The following is a 19,909-nucleotide window of genomic DNA, read 5'->3' on the forward strand; positions in this document are numbered from 1 at the left end:
GAAGAAGAAGAAGAAAAAAAAACGACACTGATTGACTTCAGAATTTTGCCCATGAGTACACACGGCTGCTCGTCTCTGCGGGCTGACCAGAGGGCAGTGGCCATAGCTGGAAGCCCGTTGAATGGAACACTGAATGCATATATGACGTGCATGGTGCACGTTCCTCAGCCGTGGGTTCCGTCCAAATGCGGTGTCCCTTCCGGCAATTGGAAGTTTCATATACCGGATGGCGCTGTCGTAATCCACAATTAATTTTCTATTAACCTAGAGCTGTACGGGGATATTGTATAGCGATATCTTCCGCCCGATTCTATGCCACTCTTATCATCCACCGTTCATGGCCGGCTGGTGATGTTGATAACATGGACCTCTGACCTCTGACATGGAACATGGCCTCTGTGACCTCTGACGGAGCGCGAAATGGAGTGGCATTGGCGTATATATTCGTTACATTTTCCCCGCCAAGAGGTCCCCTCTGTGCCGTAGTTGTAATGAAATTGAATCGCTATACCATTTTTATCCTGCCAGTGATACTCTAACCAGAGAAAGAGGTTACTCGAAGCTCTACTTTGCCAGATTGGATTGGGATTAGATTTCTGTAATACTATTATTTTGGGTCTCGACACTATATATACCGGGTGTTTCAGCGAACACTTTCAGAATTTTTTAGAGGTTGCCGGTGGCACACAGCACAATTCTAGTTCATGAACTGATCTACTCGAAGAGGCGGACGTTACTCGCACAGAAAAAAAATGCATAATTGAATAATGGACAAAAAATTACTAATTAATTTTTTGACTAATTGCCCTATTGCAGTATGCAAATTCTAGCCGTGGACTGCACAAGGCGAATTCACTTGGAACGAATTCTCAGGATGACGCCACTTTCGTGACCGTACTTAGCGGAAAAATGCATTGGCGTTCCAGTTACTTTCTTAACAAAGCGTCATTTTATGCATTCAAGCACAAAATTAAGTGAGCCCTTAACAGCTCGGAGCCCCTCGGTTGCGCGCGCGCAAGAGTCGGGGCAGTGACCGCACCCGCCTCCACGAAGAGTTACGTCACCGGTTCCGCTTCCGTTGCAGGGGCGCTTCTTCCTGTAGCACTCGTATAGCACGCAGGTTGCCGCCAGCTGTCGCTAGTGCCGAGATCGGCTGCTAGAACATAGAGAAAAAATCATTGTAAAGAAGAGGCAGGTCGATCATGGCGGCCGTGATGCCGGCCGGAAGATGTCTTCCCAGCAATATAGAAACGGCTACGCCAGTAATGGTCTGCAATGTGAACACACCGGTGACTGTGGGTACATTTTACCAATCTTTTCTCTCTCTCTCTCTCTCTCTGTTTCTTTTTTTAATTGTCCCGACGTGGGAGCGGCCCGCTGCTCTACCGCCTTGAGCGGTAGCGTACCTCAGGACATAATTAAAGTTGTCTGTCTGTCTGTCCGTCCGTCCGTCCGCTGGCTTAAATTGCGCTGTGTTCTGTCCTCTTTTTCTTTTCTTGTGCATCTTACGCATCACGTTAATAATTCATGAAAACACAAACGCTGCTCGGCATCGGCTGTTTTGAGGTTGTCGCTTGTCGACGTAAAAACAAAGAATGACACTGCATTATGTAAGCTAGCCCATCTGTCCGCTCTCCACCTGTGGAAAACATGAACCACTTGCTCCATGGAATTGGGCCGTAACTTTAGTGAAAACGTTAACACTGCGTGTAAGACTAGCTTTCACAGAGCTATTACCAGGTGCGGCGACTTCAAGCATTTTAACGCGCTAATGTTAAGGGTCCGCGTCGCAGAAAATCCGGCGTCGGCGTCGGCGAAGTTGTCCGTGAGCGAAAATTTCCGTACACGTTTTGGTATATGTATATGCCACGCCTTGCTATATGACATGCGGTATATGCGGATTATATTGCCACATCATTCTATCAATAAAGTTGCTGATACTTTGTCTTGCATTCTTGACGAGTAAAGTTATTCCTCGGAATTTTGAGAATGACAGCCCACAAACAAATGTTACGACTCAAACAACGTCATCGCATGCCTTTTATGTTACATCTTTTCAGACTGAAATATTAAACGTGCGAAAAAATAACAGAAACCTGAAAATGATGCAATCTTTTTGGCGCGGCTGTGCACTACCTCCGGGATCGGCCCGCGCCAGAGGCCGTGTTTCTACCAGAACGCTCGCCTTCGTGCGTAACGTTCGCCGCCAGCGTTTCCCGGTAAACATTGCGGTTACATAAGCTACGGGCTGCATAATGTCCGGCCGAGTCCTTTTGCTGGGACCGAGCGTTTCCGTTGGAAGAAGCTGGCGACTCTTTATATATGATAGCGTGGAAAGTTGTTTAGCATTCTTTTGTGTAGCTACTTCTGTAGCTCATTTCACACGTTTCAGGGCAAAACTTGCAGCTGTCGTGTATACAGAGCTATTGAATGCGCGAAGAAACTTGGGAAACTTGAAGCAACCACAGAAGAGAGTATTTGGAAGCAGGGGGTCGATCCCGGCCTAAGCCAGATTGCTGTATAGACCTCTCCCGTTAGTTGTAGAGTTTTTGTTTGTATACCCGACAAACGAAAGGGGAAAATATATAGCTAAAAAAGACAGCCGGTGACCCGAACCCACGACCGCCGCGTGTGGTGCGTTGAGAAAAGCAAAACGTGACTTAAAGCAGGTTCGCGTTGGAAGGTGCGTGCGTTTGTTTGATGGAGTTCTACAGCGCCCTTTCTCGTCTATGCACATCCGTCAGTCTGCAGTCTGTTGCGCTTAAGGAAGATGAAAAAAAAAAAAAGAACTGAGAGAAAGCTGGGCACACCTTCGTGCAGCTAAAATAGATGGGCCGCGGAAGATGTGTCTTCTGAAAGATTTATGGCTGTTTAGCCTAGCTTGTTTTGCAGACGTGCGGGGATAAAATAACAGTGTTGCGGAACTTCAGTGCACATATACGACAAGCGCGCGCGGAAAACGGGTGTATACGCTTCTCAGAGGGCGCCCATGCAGTTTTAAAACGCAGCCATGTTTTTTTTTTTTTTTTGACCTCTTGCTGAATGAGCTCCTGTTCCATTCAGAGCCTTAACTGGATGCCTCCCCCCTCGCCTCTACAGCCCGTGCCCTCCGTGCCCTACGTCAGCGCGCCTTCAGCTGTATAGCAGGAGTGTGCGGGAATTTTGTGGTTCACGATATTTTTGAACGGCATTCTCTGCGCGAAATAGTGCCTGTGGGGCGGCATGCTTTCGATGATCGCGGTAGAATTGCAAACACGACGTTAAAAGAGCTGCAAGTTATATTACAGCTCTGTGGTCGGCATTTTTCGTGTCCGCGTCGGTTAGCAATGTGAGCCGATCCCTGCGGCAGGGCAGGACAGCATCTGTGGCTCGGACCCCCGTAAAGCAGAGGCTTCAAGCACTCAGCAAAGTGAAACGAAAAGTGCCTACATTCTTTGGAACCACGCATGCAACGTACAGAACGGCATTCATTTCAATAAAGAACAAGCACATCAAGCATTCGAACCTCGTAATTGATAACAAGGCGCTTTCTATAACAATGCGGAGCACGTAGCGCTCCCTGCATACGTTTCTCGGTAAAGATTAAAATTAAAATATGGGATTTCACGTGCCAAAACCACGATCCGATTATGAGGCGCGCCATAGTGCGCTCCCGGGATGTGGACGACCTGAGCTAGGTTTTTTAAAGTGCACCTAAATCTAACGTTTTCGCATTTCGCCCTTATCGAAATGCGGCCGCCGTGGCCGGGATTTGATCTCGCGACCTCGTGCTTAGCAGCCCATGCACCATAGCCACTATAAGCAACCACGGCGGGTCCGGTAAAGATCACTGTTGCGCAAGCTGCCGCGGTGGCGGCAGGTGCTACGTGCGGAATGGCGTCTCTAGCCTTTCGTATATAAAAGAACCAACCAGCCTAGCAACTGATTTTAGTTGTTGTAGCACCGCCATGAGTATGCGACGCATAGTTAGGACTCCCGAGGAGCAGCGTGAATACGAGCAGCGTCAAAGGGGAAAAAGAAAACGGCAATACGACCAGCGGCTGTGTGCTGCCAAGATTACAATTACTCCCATTACTACCATTATTCTAAATTAACATTACTACCATTACTCTATAGCAATAAATCACTGCATACTCTCCTCAGTAGTTGTAGTGGTGGTTTCCAACAGCTTCGCCGGGCATCCACTTTCGCAGGGCCGGGATGGCGAGTCAGTTTAAAAGAGAGAGTGAGAGAACGATCTGTTTGAAAGTAAAAGGTTTTATGCAACAATGCTGTGTCACTTTTTTGCCTTTCTTTATACGCAGATTCAGCGCGTCTGCATTCTCTTAAACGAGAGCCACGTTAAATCGTTATGGAGGGCGAGGCTAATCTTGTCCACGCCATGGAGTGAGCCAACTTTCTCCGCCGGTCAAGTGCCACTTGGAACATTGAGAAAAAAGCTTGCTCTTGAATGTCCCTATATGTCGCGAACCTGCCGAACGCGAACGTCGACGCGGCGCGCTTGGTGACTGCAGCCGCGGCGGCGACTTACGAGGGCAGCTCGCGAGATTGCAAACTGGTCGATCCAGCCGGCCGCGACACCGCCATCGATCACCACCGGTGTGCCCTTGGCAGCTTGGCTGCTATCGTGCTATGTTTGACCGCTTCGTACTTTTTTCCTAAAGTACGAATCCTCCAGTGAGCCGACTGTTTATAAACAGTCGGCTCACTGGAGGAGGACAAGTGTCAGTGAAAATATAGACGCTTCTCAGTAGATGGTCGCGTTGCATCGTTGGAGCTCCGTCCGCTCGCGCGATTCCCTGAAAATTCGGCACCGAGCGAAGACGACGACGGGAAATCGACGCTGTAGGTTATTCTTTCTCCCCCCCCCCCCCCCATTTTTTTTTTTTTCGTACAAGTCTCTAGTTGGCATACTTATCGAGAGCCGCTGCTGGAACCGACAAGCATATCCTACAAATAGGTTTAACGCGTATACGATTATCCGAGCAGCTGAAACGAGGATGCTCATATGGAGGTGTGGCTTGACGAACGAGAAAGTTTAAGATAGCATTCGGAATGATATCCAGGTACAGCGAAATTCGCAGACATCACAGCCATGCAGAGTGGGGAAGAAAGACGGTTTGACCGCGGATTGATGAGAGACGTCATGGTCAAACCTTGGACCCCCTGGTTCCGGAGCCCCTGAGAACAGTGCTAAGGAAACAAGAACGACGCAGTGTACGACATCCGTCGTATCGACCTCTGCCCTTTCTGTGACAGTTTATTCGTTAGCGTTGTTTTTCGTCGCAAGAAAAGGGGACAGGCGCCGTTGATGTGGAAGCCACTAGAGGGCACGCGAAGTGGGGAAGCTCGCAAAAACATATTCGCTCCATGTAAAAACGTGGCATCACGTAGCATTTAAGAGAGGGGAGTATAGACACGTTGCCCTCGATGTAGCGCTTCTGGACGGCCTACCCTCGAGCCCTTCCTTATCCCTTTAGGCTAATGAGCCATCCTTTATGGATAAAGCTTAACCGGGACCTTTCAGCGCGGTCTAAGAAGGACGATGCACGCTTTGCGAACGCGACTCTCGTCGGGTTCCTCTTCGTTCTGGCTCGCACAGAAAGCGCACAAAAGGTGCAAAGGCGCTGACAACTGGCCACACGCGGGCGACGCGAGGGGGTGCGCCAGCGTCCGGCCATCCCGGTGCGCTTGGGCGGGGTGGCTGTTGGGGCGCGGTCGCGCGGGGCTCGGCCCTCTTCGCGAGGCAGAGATGAAAGGCCAGCCGCCCGCGAAACTGCTTTTGTTGCTGCCGCCTAGGGGCCTGAATGAACGGAATGTGTGCGTATGCCTATGGTCTGGGAGACCCGCGACTATCTTAGCAGGCTTTCAGCGACCTTTTTTTTTTAGGGGGAGGGAGGGGAGGGGAGGAAGTCTGGAATTATCGGAAAATCGTGGAAGAGACGGGAAGACCCAGATAGTTAGTGATGTCATGAAAACGACTACGTTAAATGCGTAGCTAAAAAAAAAAGAAATCTTTTGTGTGTTTACCTAAGGAAACATTACATTTCTATACCACAAACACTTACGGATGAAGCACTGAGGAAGAGTGCAGGACTGGGAAGGTGATGGTCAGAGTTGTAAGCCACTTTATTAAATTCTGGGTTTTTACGTGCCAAAAACACGCCGCACGAGCGTTTTTTATGTGTTTTTGCTTATCGGATGCATAGCCTGTGGGAGACACGCAAATGTATCTTGGAGCGAAACGCCGAACATATGATTTCATCAGCAACTCATTTGAATCGAATGGTCGCCCAACTGAAGGACATTTCATCCAGGGCGATGCTTTATATTTTTGAGGTGTCTATGATCCTTACCAACGTTTTAGTGTTTCTTGTAAAGCTTGGCCGTCGCCATGAGCAGCATGCCTGAATGATGAATAGGAGGAACTTTGGGGTTCTTTGCAAGTGTCTGCGTTGCCGTGCAAGTGGAATACTCATTAGTAATTGCTTGTCTGTTTAATTGTTACTCGCCTAAGTAATTTGTGCCCTGTAATAAATGCCACGAGAGACGCCTGTGGTCTCATGAGTAGCGCATCGGGCTTCTTTGCTGTTGTATACCTGGTTGAAGTCCTTCCATCGGACACGTAGCTTTCTTTTTTTGTTGAGCGAGTGCTTGTGCTAAATCCCTTGCTGAACCTATCCGGCGAGGAACGCAGCCAGCTAGCCGCGTAAAAGCCCGGGGTGTATGCGAACAAAGCTTAGGTGCTATTTTGCTGGGCTGTGTGCTTAGAAATAATGAAAGCATACCGCAAGGTGTTGCTGCTTGCGCCTTCGCGTCGTGGAGCCTCATTTGCTGTCAGTCGATGGGCTCTGGTGGCTACAGGACGAGACACGCCGCGTTGCGCGTGGCCCCTTGCCGCTGGCACCTATAATGGCGGCTTCGAGAAGGCCTACAACAGTGCACGTTCCGATACGAATCCCGCGCATTACTTGACCGTCTACATGTGACCACTGTTTAAGCTAGAAACGTGTGCTTGTAACCGCAATTCGGAGGTTAATTGTGACGAAGCGAGTTGGAAATTCCTTTAGGAAGATGTACCTGAAGATGTTCCTTGGGGATCGCTTTTATCGGAGAAGCTTGGGAGAAGCTTACATCATGAAATGACTCGAGGTAGTAAAAGTCACATCATAAGAAGCCAACAAACACTGACACCAAGGACAGCATAGGGGAAATTACTTGTGCTTAATAAATGAAATAAAGAAACGATAAATTACTGGAAATCAAAGTGGATGAAAAATGCGAAGGTTGTGGGATCGTTCCCCACCCGCGGCAAGTTGCTTTTTTTTTTCATCCACTTCGATTTCCATTAATTTATCGTTTCTTTATTTCATTTATTAAGCACAAGTAATTCCCCCTATGTTGTCTTTGGTGTCAGTATTTGTTGGCTTCTTATGACTGATAAAAATCGGGCCCCTCGGTTAATCCCCTTTCTTCTCGAGGTAGTAAGCGCACTTTATGAAAATTGGCAAGCAGCGATCCCCTCGATCGCACCTCAAAGATGTGATTAAGGGCGTGGGAGTTGCAGTTGCGCATTGGCTGCGCTCTTCGGCGGCAGTTTCGGTTTTGGCCAGATTTTATCACTATTTGGCAATTAGCAGCGTCAGCGTTTTTCTTGTCTGGAACCGTTTATTAACTCCTCGGATGACGGTCATTTCGATGGACGTTTCGCGCCTTTTTTTAGACGGCACTCCGGCCGTGGAAGTACGTGCGTCTGGAAACGGAACGGAATCTCGTTTCCCCATCATCAGCTCGGCAGTCATTTCGTGACTGGTCACGGCCTGCTTCAGCGTCATTTACAACAAGGATTGCTTTAAAAAAAAAAAAAAAAAACTTTCTTTTTTCGGCCGTGCGGGCGCGTGCAACGGCCCCTCTGGAGACGAGCTTTTTCTATCAACTCCGACGCAGAACTGCCTGGCGCGGGCGCTGTACGACAACATCGCCGAGTCTCCGGAGGAGTTGGCCTTCCGCAAGAATGACGTGCTCACGGTGCTGGAGCAGAACCCGGGTGACCTGGAGGGCTGGTGGCTCTGCGCGCTCCGGGGCCGCCAGGGCTTGGCCCCGGGCAACCGGCTGCGCCTCATGCCGGGCATGTACGACCCGACCGGCTTGGGTTACGCGGCGGGGCCCCCCGACCTCGCGGCCGCCGTGCCCCCAGCGCCGCCCGCGGGCACCTACCCGGGGCCCGGTCAGCGCCACGCACGGCGCCGCTCGTGGAGGGTGGACCCCAACAAGGTGCGTCAGCGACAGGGCGGATTGGATGGATGGATGCTATCGGCATTTTCCTTTGAAGCGGCTTGGGACCTTGTGTCACGAAGCTCGTTATAATTAACGTTTGTTCAGCGTTTGCATTCGTCCCTCAAGATTCGTTGTTCTTTTCATTGTGTGCGTTCTATACCTTTGCGCCATGGACCAATACGCACCCCACTCGTCTTTTGCTATTCCCCCCCGATGATTCATCCACTTTTCCTATATTGTCCACCGGCAGGTGACTACGTCGTCATTCATCCGTGGGTGGATACTACGACCTACTAACAAAACATACAGGGTGTTTCAGCGAACACTTCCAAAAATCTTTAAAAGTTGCCTGTGGCAGATGTCATAATTTCATGAGCTGGTCTACTCGAAGCAGCGGACACTACTTGCACAAAAATTGATACTTGTGTGCTTCAGTGCATGAAGTGCAACAAATTAACTGGAATGCCAATGCATTTCTCCGCAAAGTTCGGGAATTTATATATCGAAACTGGTGTCGTCCTGAGAATTCGCTCCAAATGGATCCGCCTTGTGAAGTTCACTGCTAGAATTAGTAAATTGATATATGGCTCATAAGATAATTAGCTGAAAAGGTAATTAGTCGATTTTGCATATCAATTTCTTGTGCAAGTAGTGTCCGCTGCTTCGAGTAGACTGGCTCATAAACTAGAATTGAGCTATCTGCCACAGGCAACCTTTAAAAAATTTTGGGAGTGTTCGCTGAAACACCCTGCATATGTGTAATGGTTTCTGTGCTATTTCTACACACTACATATGTGACACTCATCAGCAAAATTTCAATAACCCCGCCTTCTCAGACACGCAGGATCTGGCATCGAACAGTAGTGCACACCTCTTTCAATGACAAAAGTTTCCCCTTTTGATATCATTATTTGTTTTTTAATATAATTTCATACCTGGCTTCTTCTCTATTGCGCCGACAGAGTAAAACGGTTTTGCACCTGAGACTTTATGCTTGGCAGTATATTCTCTTCCTTTGTACACGGTGTTAGCATAATACTTACTGGTTAACTTCTTTTCTCCACTGTGAGTCTACCTTTTCTTTTTTTTCTTCTTTTTTTATAAACACCTAAATACACTAGCCGCCCTTTTATTTTCCTTCATATTTCACGTTCATGTTTCCGAGCAGATTTTTCTCTGAGCCTGTTGCACTTCAAAGTCCCAGGTCTCATTCTACTACTTCATTTGTAATTTTTTGATGCGCACCTGAAGCTATAGTCTTTCACTAGTCCATTTGGCCATGGCGGCCACATTTCGATGGGGGCAAAATGTGAAAATGCCAGTGTACTTAGATTTAGGTGTATGTTAAAGAGCCCCAGGTGGTCCAAATTTCCAGAGTACCCCACTACGGTGTGCCTCATAATCAGAAAGTGGTTTTGGCACGTAAAACCCCATAATGTTTCTTTACTAGCCCATTCATTAATCTTTAACTCAATTGTACTTCAGATTTTAAACAACACCGAGCTTCTAAACGCAAGCCTGGAACCACGGCTCCTTTCACACATGCCTCGCCTTAATTACTTCGTAAATAATTATCAACAACCATAACACGAAGCATTTAACGTGAAGTTTGTGGGAAGAAAGTAATTTCATTGCTTCCACTGCAAACGTTGGTCAATCCTCCCTTGTAGGTATGTGACATTTAAAAGGGAACAACAGCAAAGCAGCTCATGTTTGATATTGAAAATAAATGTTCTTGATTTCCTTTTGGTCGCGTGAATCTTTTTTTATAATTCAGAGCCTACATTTATATTTCATTTAACCCTTTCGCTGTCGGACCTTTCTGGCCGTGACGCACTCCCAGTGTCGGCTTGGTTTCAGGGAACGAGCATAACAGGGAATGAACATAGCCATTTATTTTTGATTATGATTGGTGTACAAATAACATAGTAATGCAATATACACATTTCAGTGTTCTGCAGCTGTTGTTAGTAAACATCATCATCATCATCATCAGCCTGGCTATAAAATCCCTTCAACATCCGAATCTGACGATGCGGAACCCTCTTCCTCGCATGCGACTCTGTCCGAGTCCGAATCCGAGCTCGGCTCGTATTCTGAATCGGAATTGAGCCACCGCTCCAATGAGCAGACGAAGGTCCCGCGCGCTGAGCCATCCGAAAGTAACCGCGCGCAGGGAGGATGCGCTTTCAGTCGCCCGCACAACGGAGATAAACGGGACGTTGCGTGATCAAGATGACAGAGGGAGATGGAAAAAGGCTAAACAAAGTTCGAAGGGCTTTACGTTTACTGCTGCAAGTCGGAAGCGAGGGTGCGGCGAGAGAGCGAAAGCAGCAACGAGTCACTCTTTTCGGAGAGGCAACGGCACGTGCGCCTGAACTTGACACGCCGTACCAGGCACACCAACAGAAGAAAAATAAAAACCTTCAAACCAGCGGAGATGGCAGAACAACCCTTGAACCCATAATCACACGCGCGCGACGCATGATACAGCGAACACGGAGCCACCGCGCCACTCAGCAAAGAGAAAGTGGGGAGTGGCAGTCGCGCCGTACTCTTCAATACACGGAGTAACACGGGTCGGGGCGAATATACGAACCGGTAGAAAGAGTCAACAGATAGCGTGGCCAATCCAGGAGCGCCAGCTTTGCGCTCTGGCGCGAAATTTTGAACGCACGATAGAGAACGTACCGGTACGTCAGTGACACCGTGGGGGGGAAGCGCGATGACGTACCGGTACGTCCGTGACAGCGAAAGGGTTAATTGCACACCACTGCGATAAAGCTTCGAAGAAGTTTCTTATACCACTGGAGAATACGATGATGATCAATTTTAAATGCTTAGAATGTATTACTGTATGTGCCTGCTTCCTGATGAGCCACGTTGAAAACCACAGAAATGCTGCAGCCTGCCACTTTCAGATTGGAAACAGGACTGTGTACACTTACAAAAGTTATAACATGGCTGAGTAAGAAGTTTTAAGCAATATGTATTGATAAAAATTTCTGGAGAGGGTAGTAGACTTAAACTGAAAACCATGTTGATTTTGTTCCAAATAAAAAAATTGTGGCTTCCAGTTTTCTTGCGGTTCATGCAGAAATCATGTTTTCATTTTAGTTGAGTGCCAATTTTATTCTCTTCATACTACCTGCCACAGCGCTGAAGTATGGACAAAGAATGTGGCATTTTGGCTTAGATTTGCAGTACTGGGCACTTTAGCCCCCACGTAGGTTCCACCCAACTATGTAGGTTTTGACATGCTGGGCCAGTCTTTTTTGCAGCCCCTGACCAAGGCTGATTTTCTGGTTGTGAACTTCAGTTGTTTGAGGCAGTGGTCGATGCTGTAAGCTTTCGGGATGCTCTTCATTGGAAACCAACACCATCATCTGTGTTGACAGGGGTGCCCTTTGGCCAGTCCATTAGCCCAGTGACTCCAAATGATCAAAGCAGACCCAAGTAGTGCGAGCCCTTGAACTGCTCAGCTGCTTGCTGCATCGCTGGTCCATCGAGCAAGAGCCTCGCCACACCACCAACGTTCGCAATGCACTATCCAGCTTCCATTGGCCTGGCCTTTCTTAGGCCCCCATGATGACCCTCTGCCGTTCACTTGTCTGTTAAGACCGCATGCACACTCACTCACGGCAGGCAGCCACTCAGCCTCGCCATGAACAATTGTGGCAGCGGCCTCTGAACCTCATGACCATATAAGTGCAATGGAATACCATGAGGCTTAGTGCTAATACGAGAAAGCGATAGTGTTTGCATAAGCGCGATTAGGAGCACCAACTACAGTCAACTTCCATCAATTTGACCCTGACGTTACTGACAAAATTGATGGAATTATCTGGTGGGTTGAATTAAACAAGATGCATAAAAAATTACCAACCCTTTCCCTACCAGAAAATGAGAATACCTAAGTGAAGCTTGTCCTGTGTGCACCTGACCTTCGTCATGATTAAGTAACATATCGTTAACGGTGCCAGATTGTTTCGGCCTCCCACTCCCTCTGCGTGGGAGCTTCTTCTCTTTGCTGTTGGATTGCCTGAGCTTGAGCGGCTCTAACGGTGGGATCGGCACGCCGACGGCAAGCCCTTTCACGGGGTAGTTCTCGCCGCCGTTCATCGAAGGCTGCCAGTTCCTCGAAGGCTGCCAGTTCCTCGGGGGAACGCACAACACGTGGCCGTCCAATCCATTTTCTGAGAATGAACTGAACGGAAATAAGCCGGTGCGGGGGGGGGGGGGAGGGGGGGCAACGCGGGCGACACCCTTTCCCATAGAGTTTCACACTATATTACCTAGAGGGAAATCTGGCGCTACTGCGCTGTGGTATGCATGGGAATGCCGGTATATTGTGACTTCAGATTGGTATCATTCTCGAAGAGCCAGGACACCTTAAAAAGGCGCGCCTGGCAAGCACCATTCCGTCTGTCACAGTGATTCATTCTCTACTGAAACAACACGTAAAAAGCTCTTTTAGCTTTATTATTACACAAGAACATGTTTCGTCTAATTATTAGAACTTGTTATTGCATGTACAATTATATGTAACAAAAAGTGTCAGCGAGCTGTTAAAGTTGGAGGACAGATGACAAGATTCGCGCTCGGTTTGAACAATTGGTCGTCTGTTCTCGCTTTTCTTCACTTGGTTATGCATTGTAGGGGAGCGAGCTTCATTTGAAGATGTAATATGGGTGAATTAAAACCTTCTATAAAGATTTTATTATAAGAATGCGTTATTTGTGTAGCCATATTCATGTTTTAGACGAAGCCTCCTACAACACCAGCCAACACAAGCCTCGCAGACACGTGTACCATCATTCCCATGACGGCACAGCGCCCCTTAGAAAACTCCCATAGACAGTGGTGCCATATTTCCCTCTAGGTGTTATAGTGAGAAACTCTATGCCCTTTCCCTCCCCGAGGGAAGTGAAACGGCTCTGATTGGTTGTGTGCATGGCGTGAGCGTGTGCCTATATACAGCTGGAATGCTTGCTAATGACTAATGCTCGGCGCTGGCGCAGCTGTCAACTAATAAAACTGCCCTTTCTCGCAGCTCCTCTGCTCTGGGAGCAACTGGGTTTTTGCGTGACCAGACCGCCACCGATACTTGTGAGCTAATACAAGCTTTGCTTGAAAAATGTCAGAACACACCACCGATTCATTCGGCAGTATTTGCCAGAATCTGACACGCACCCACTTTCTATGTCTGAAGTAGAAAACTAACGTATCAATTACATTAACACTCCTGAACAAAGCAGAAATCTAACGCACACCCGATTTTCTATCAAGAAAATTGTGTTGAACAATGGTGGCATATTTCTTAGCATCGCCGCGGTACACTTGTGCTATGCGGTAAAGCATACAAACGCCACATGCGTACGAACGTCACACAGGTAGTTTTTGTTTCGTATCCGATTGCACCGCGCAAGAAATTTTTGGCCCAATATTCTTGGAAAAAAAAGAAAAGGGGCGCGTTAAAATCGCATAAATACCATAATCAGACATAGTGAGCTACGGTTACTGCTTGAAAATCTTCCTAAGGCAGGCTGATAATAGGCCATTTCGATGGGAGATGACGTACATTCAACACATTCACTGAACCCTAATCTCTGCCGAAACAGACATTGCCACTAAAGGGGTGACTGTTGGGGTCACCATAGGGGTCAGGCGTGTGCGTGCTGGCTCTTCAAGTTCAAATTATCCGGTGAAGGCCAATTTTAGGATCGAAATAACAAAAGTCTGGGCCTGTAGAAATGCATGGGCACCAGTTGGGAACTTCGGTCGTGATCGAATTAATCGAATAATTAAATTAACCGGAGTCGAATTAACGGAAATCTACTCTGTCTCCCTAACCGCCCGAGCTGCATGGTGGAGGTTGTACTGCCTAGTCATGGCCAGAGTGCTCGTACCATGGAGAAGTTCGGACATTTACCAGGCACTATCGTTATTCTCTTAACTACAAGCATCGTTCGTAGTTATGATTGACGTACCCAACACAGGGCTAAGTGATAGCTATGCAGAAAATTTGCGACTTTACTAGTGTTCCTGTGAGTTGCGCAAATGTTTTCTGCGTACCGTCACGCAGTTAAAACAGGCTCCATTGTGCTGCAAAGAAACCGACACGTCAGAGGCAACACCAAGACGTTGTGTATAATGATCCAGTGTATCAAGCGAAATTGACGTCACCATTGTTATGTTCATAGAGTTTCCTGTGGTCATTGTTATGACGTCGTCATCTTTTTCCTTGGTGCCAGTGGTCACAACTTGGCAGATCTTTGCACATCTTTGGCTTCCTACAGGAACCATGTAGTGCGGGGCTCTAGAGTTTACCTAGGAGCCTTTAAAATAAAATTTCTGAAGTGGAAATGACATCTCAAAAATAAAGCTGCACCACTGCCATATTACTAGAAGCATGAAGAAACGTTATCATATTGTGGAGAATATAGGAAGTTATTTCTTCCTATTGTCTTGCGGGTCCCACTCAACGATTACCATAGTGTCATGGGTTTTAAGTTGAAACTTGAATGTCTTGGGAAATTTTGTCAGATTATGATCAATAAGTCTGCAGATGTATTGAAGGATGACATTGTTGCTTTATTTTATCGCAATTTTCCTGTGACATGAGTGGCATAGATAATGACAGTGCTAGTGGGAATGCACAAGATGATCCCTGCCTGACATTAATTTGTTTGTGGAAGCTGCATGGGTGCAGGGTATTATGTCGTTATTTTCCACTGAAACAAGAGTATTTGAGAAATTGCTTCTTGCATTGAATGATATTGAAGGCTGCAGTCACCACTGCAAAGCTACATGGCAGGCTGTAATGACAGCTGGAATTCTTTCACTGTGTGAAAATGGCTTTTATTGGTGTTTTTTTTTTGTAAAACACCTCTTTTCACTTTCAATGGTTAAGTAGGTGCATAGACAGTTTTCGGGTAAGCTATACTAACGATTAGTGCATATTTTCTTCATTCTCCTGCCAGGTACAACTTGACGAAGTTTCACTGTATTTCAACTTTTCAAATCTCTTGCTTGATATCTTTCACTTGTTAATCTATCGTTTTTTTTTTGGTGCAGAGGCTTTAGACAATGTAAAAATCAGTGCTGATCGAGGACAGCCTTGCTTAACTGATGAATGGGCTTGCACATGCTTACTGTGAATTTATGTTCACAATTTTTTCTTACAGCTTGAATATGTCATTTTTACACCTTCTACAATGACAAATCCAATGTTAATATGTTGCTGAATAGCTAATAACACCTTGAGAATGCGTCACGACATTACAAGATTTGTCCCGTTCACGAACAGGTGTCTGCAATTACAAATGATCATCATGATGCGTATTTGCGAATAGCTAGCTATTAATGCCGCAGTCTGAGGCAAAGTTGTCCAGCCGATGTGTCCTATATGCATCAAGGATAGTCATCGCGACGTCATGACAATTATAAAGGGAAATATAAAAAAGAAGGCACCACTACTTGCATTGAATGTGGGACCTTCGCCCCTAAAGATCAGTACTTCAGCCAACTGCGCTGTGATTTTTAGCAGCAATGGCTACATGGCACTTGCTCCAGTTCGTGGCGAATTGCACAAGACCTTCTAAGACCAGCGATGAGGTTAAATGAGGTGCTGGAAGGGAAGCTAAAGAAACAGTACATTGTTGCTGCAGCTTCCACGGAAAAATAACCCCAGTGCTTTGTCCTGAGAAATCCTGCCTGCAGCAACACATGATTGTGTTCTAGGCTTGCAATGTTGTTGTTAGCCCAGAATGTTTCTATGTCAGTGCAATCACCAATGGGTCATTTCCGCAGCCTCTGCCGTAATACAGCGCCATAGCCAGAAATTTATTTGGGGGGGGGGGGGATGAAGAAGGGGGTTCTCCACCAACAAGACTGCTTCAACAATGAGGATGTGTGTTTTCGCGTTGCCGAAACAACACTTTGCAGGCTTCTGACAAAAGTTTTTCATTTCTAACGTGTGCAGCCACTTCGCATGAAATTACGCTATCATCCTTATGCTATATTTAAACATATTAAAAAAACTAAAATTTACTTTAAGAATTGATGCATTTATCTAATGTATGTCAATGCCCTAGCTGGTACATGACTTGGAAAAACGAACACTGCTAAAAATGGGGCCAAACAACAACAAGATAGTGTACTATTGTGTGTCTTGACTTGTTGCAGCCCAGGTAACAGTGGAGATAACTGTGTTTTCCATACAGATTTTCTAGTGAGTGGTACGGCCACGGCTACATACGGAAGAGGGTGGCACTATTTTGCAAGTGACCTATCGCTTAATGGTGCTTTCGGCGTTGTGGGCATGCTAAATTAACCTAGATTTAAAAATACAGAAGCGGAGCTTTGAGCTTGAACTTCGATAGTACCATATGATGCGACTTTCACTGACTTTCGGTGACCCGCTGTCTGACTTGCTTGAAGAGATGTTTGGAAGTAACTTGCGATCATGGTGTTGTAGTCATCACACGAGGCATATTGTTATTTGATTACACTCGGGCATTGACGAGGCAGACAGTCCAAAGCAGGGCTGTTACCTGTTTAGAAGCCTTTGTGAAAATTACGGCATCTGTAGTTCGCAGTAAAATAAGGGCCAGTAGTTTAGAGAGATAGTAAAATATTGTGTCTACTGACACCTGTCTACTCTGAAAATTGCCCGAGGTGTTTAGGTAGGATAGGTTCTCTGCAGCAAGCAGCACGTGTTACGATGGGGTAGGTGAACCTCAGTTAGGCAATTGGCCACAGCCGTCAGGTGTTGAGTGATCGGGCAGTGAAGAGATGCTCTCCCTATATCCATAATTATTTGCCAACTTCATTCTTTCCCTGGTCCAAAACCAATTTCCCTGGTCCCTTGAGGGTCTGTTTAAAAAGAGTCCTCTGTACATCCATCTTAAGGAAATTCTGCAAGCATACAGCAGGACATGAAAACTCAATTCAGTTGTATTTGTGCTTAATACACCCCTCCCTCCTACACTTCCTTCCTCCTTCCCCCGCTCTCTCTTACACACACACATGCAGAGACAGACAGACACTCATAAATGTGGCAGTAGCCACTGTGATTATGTAGGCTAAATGTGCAATGTGCATGGCTCTAAGATAGTTTCTCAGATTCATTCATCACCGTGATGCATTGTGATTATGTATTATTTCATTTGCTAGCCTTGTGCTGGTGGCATGGAAATCTAGGCATTTGGTTTCTTACATTTGTAGCCTAGTATTGCTGCTACTCTGTTGTTTGGTATGGTTCACATTTTTTCTCTTTTTTTTTTCCTTTTTGTGTGCAGGTTGTTACACCAAGTAAAGTTGGAGATGTGTATCTGTATGATGTCCCAGTAGGTGCCAAAGTTACTGAAGAGTATGATACTCCTGCTCATTCCACGCTTCCGAGGCCCTCAGGCCATGTTCACATAGACACCATAGTTCCAGGTGAGTTCACAAATTTTTTGCCATGTAGTTTTTAATAATTATGCTATCTTTATTATCTTACTAGTGCACATTACTAATGCTAAAAGAGAGGGGATATTGCTTGGAAGAGAAAGAGTTTTTTTATTATTATTAATGTTACAACCGTAGCTAATGCAGGTTGGCTGTAAACAAATGACCCGGCAAAAGTGTGAAATATGAGCCAAGGATAAGAAAATATAAACTGAATGGTCTGAGCTGCAGTGGCATGCTGTTCTTTATTAGCAATTAAATAGCCACTCTATGCTATTTGTGATGAACGCAAGTAAATACAAATACCATATTTACATGAACGAATTACTCAGGGACTCCTGAAGAGTCAGAAAAGTGAAGTGGTAAGAAGGATGGAGGAGAGTGCGGTCCGTCAGTTGCTTTTTCTATTGTTCATCAGAGTCATCATCAGACACATCTGCTCCTGCGCATACATCGGCAGGCTTCCTAGACCATTGGATGGTTGACTCTTCCGCATAGCTCAGTTGGTTGGTGGCTGAACCTGTCACATTCATAAATTGTGGCTTGTGCGATGTGTATATTAGATGAGGTGCTTTCACCAAGTGACAATTGCAAGAACAAAAAAAAAAAATCAGTTCTATTTCTGCAAATACAAATTGACACTACATGATGCCATACCACAATTAGTACTGTAAAATTCTACTCACATATTATGCACACATTGTAGATATATTTTGTTTTTTCGGAGTATGGGTCTGGGTACATTTTTTTTTTTTTAACACTCATGTGCAAACTTCACACGACTTAGCATTGTTCCAAGTAAATGACATTTTGTTGGCTGAGCTCACTGTTGTGTAGTTGTGGGACTTTTCAGTGAAGGAAAGATTGAGGCTGAATTTGGCATTTACCTGACCCATGCTTTCTGTAGATATCAGTCTCTAAACATGTCCAATAAATATAAGCCAACTGGCTTAAGTTTCATCAACTTGCTTAGCTACAACCAGAAGTGATCAATAATTAGTATTGAGCTACCTTGCCTGAACTGGGAACAGAAGCTAAGCTGTTTGTCACCATTTTGAAGCCAAACTTAAACTGCAGTGAAAACACACACATGCACATCTCATTGACATCAATTCAACAGACATTTAGAAAACTGTACCCTGTAGCATCATTATTTTTTAGTCTCTTCTAAAGCTGAAAATTGTTGTGCAGTGAAATAAATTCCTTTTGTGGAAACATATATTTCGGTGTGCATATAATTGAAAACATACATGATAAACATAGTTTCTCTATGTGGAAGACATAATCTTTTTTTAGCTGCTATTGTGATATTTGTTCAATGCATCTGCCATGTTTCCCAATGTATAAGACATGTTTTTTTTTCTGAAATTTTTGTTGGTGTTTTGTACAATGTTGCAACTTATGCAACTTACTGAAGATAGCAGGTGTTACATGGCAGCACTCGGAGCATGTGTGCTTGCCTGTGTGTGCAAGCTTGCGTTCTAGGTGCCTATGTATGCGCACACGACGTGAAATAGGTTGTACGCATCGAAGCGCTGCACAGTTTTGGTCTTTCCTCTATTATTTTGGTGATGGTGTGAGATCACACAAGCATCTCGCTTTCCCAATGTTTGTTTTGGCTCCCATATCACCGAGTAGGCAATGTTCAATTTGTGCTCTTGCCTTGCCGTGTTGACAACTGCTGATGAAAGCGCGGCGCCAGCCCATCACGAGAGATAACGAGAGTGCAATCGAACGTTCTGAGAGCTAGATGTTCACCCAATAATGCTCCTAGCTTCGTTAGGTCAGCGCCACTGATTTCCGGTAGGTCAGTGGTGCGTAGCAGTTGAGCATGTCAGAATTGAGTAAGTGTGGCATTTCACGAGGATATGTGCATGCGAACCCGCAATGCATGCAGTACGCGTGGCTTATACAAAGGTGCGACATATATCAAGAACTCTTCTGCAAAAGTGGCTGTTCTTAGGGGTGTGTGATTTATACAACAGTGCCACTTGTACTCCGGAAAATATGGTAGGCATGCTGATGACATTCATGTTGCTTTTTGGAGGACAAAAGCTACCTGCAGCTGTTCATTTGGAAAATTAGAGGCTGTAGTGGGACAACATATTAGGAAACACAACTCCATGACTTCTTTTTTGACAGCTAGTATTATTTATGGTAAAAGATATATAGTATTGGA

General features: G+C 45.9%; 1 protein-coding gene across 4 annotated transcripts in view; it reads left to right on the plus strand.

Annotated features, from left to right (window-relative positions):
• p130CAS (Serine_rich_CAS and FAT-like_CAS_C domain-containing protein p130CAS) overlaps positions 1–19,909 on the plus strand; it is a 97,504-nt gene that overhangs the window by 66,149 nt on the left and 11,446 nt on the right. For all 4 annotated transcript variants that reach the window (XM_065438225.1, XM_065438223.2, XM_065438224.2 and 1 more), the window contains 2 exons: positions 7,948–8,274; positions 17,580–17,721. In XM_065438225.1, the coding sequence (XP_065294297.1) occupies positions 7,948–8,274; positions 17,580–17,721 (469 nt within the window). The remainder of the gene's footprint in view (positions 1–7,947; positions 8,275–17,579; positions 17,722–19,909) is intronic.

This window comes from Dermacentor albipictus, chromosome 1 (genome assembly GCF_038994185.2).
Source record: "Dermacentor albipictus isolate Rhodes 1998 colony chromosome 1, USDA_Dalb.pri_finalv2, whole genome shotgun sequence".
Taxonomy (NCBI): domain Eukaryota; kingdom Metazoa; phylum Arthropoda; class Arachnida; order Ixodida; family Ixodidae; genus Dermacentor; species Dermacentor albipictus.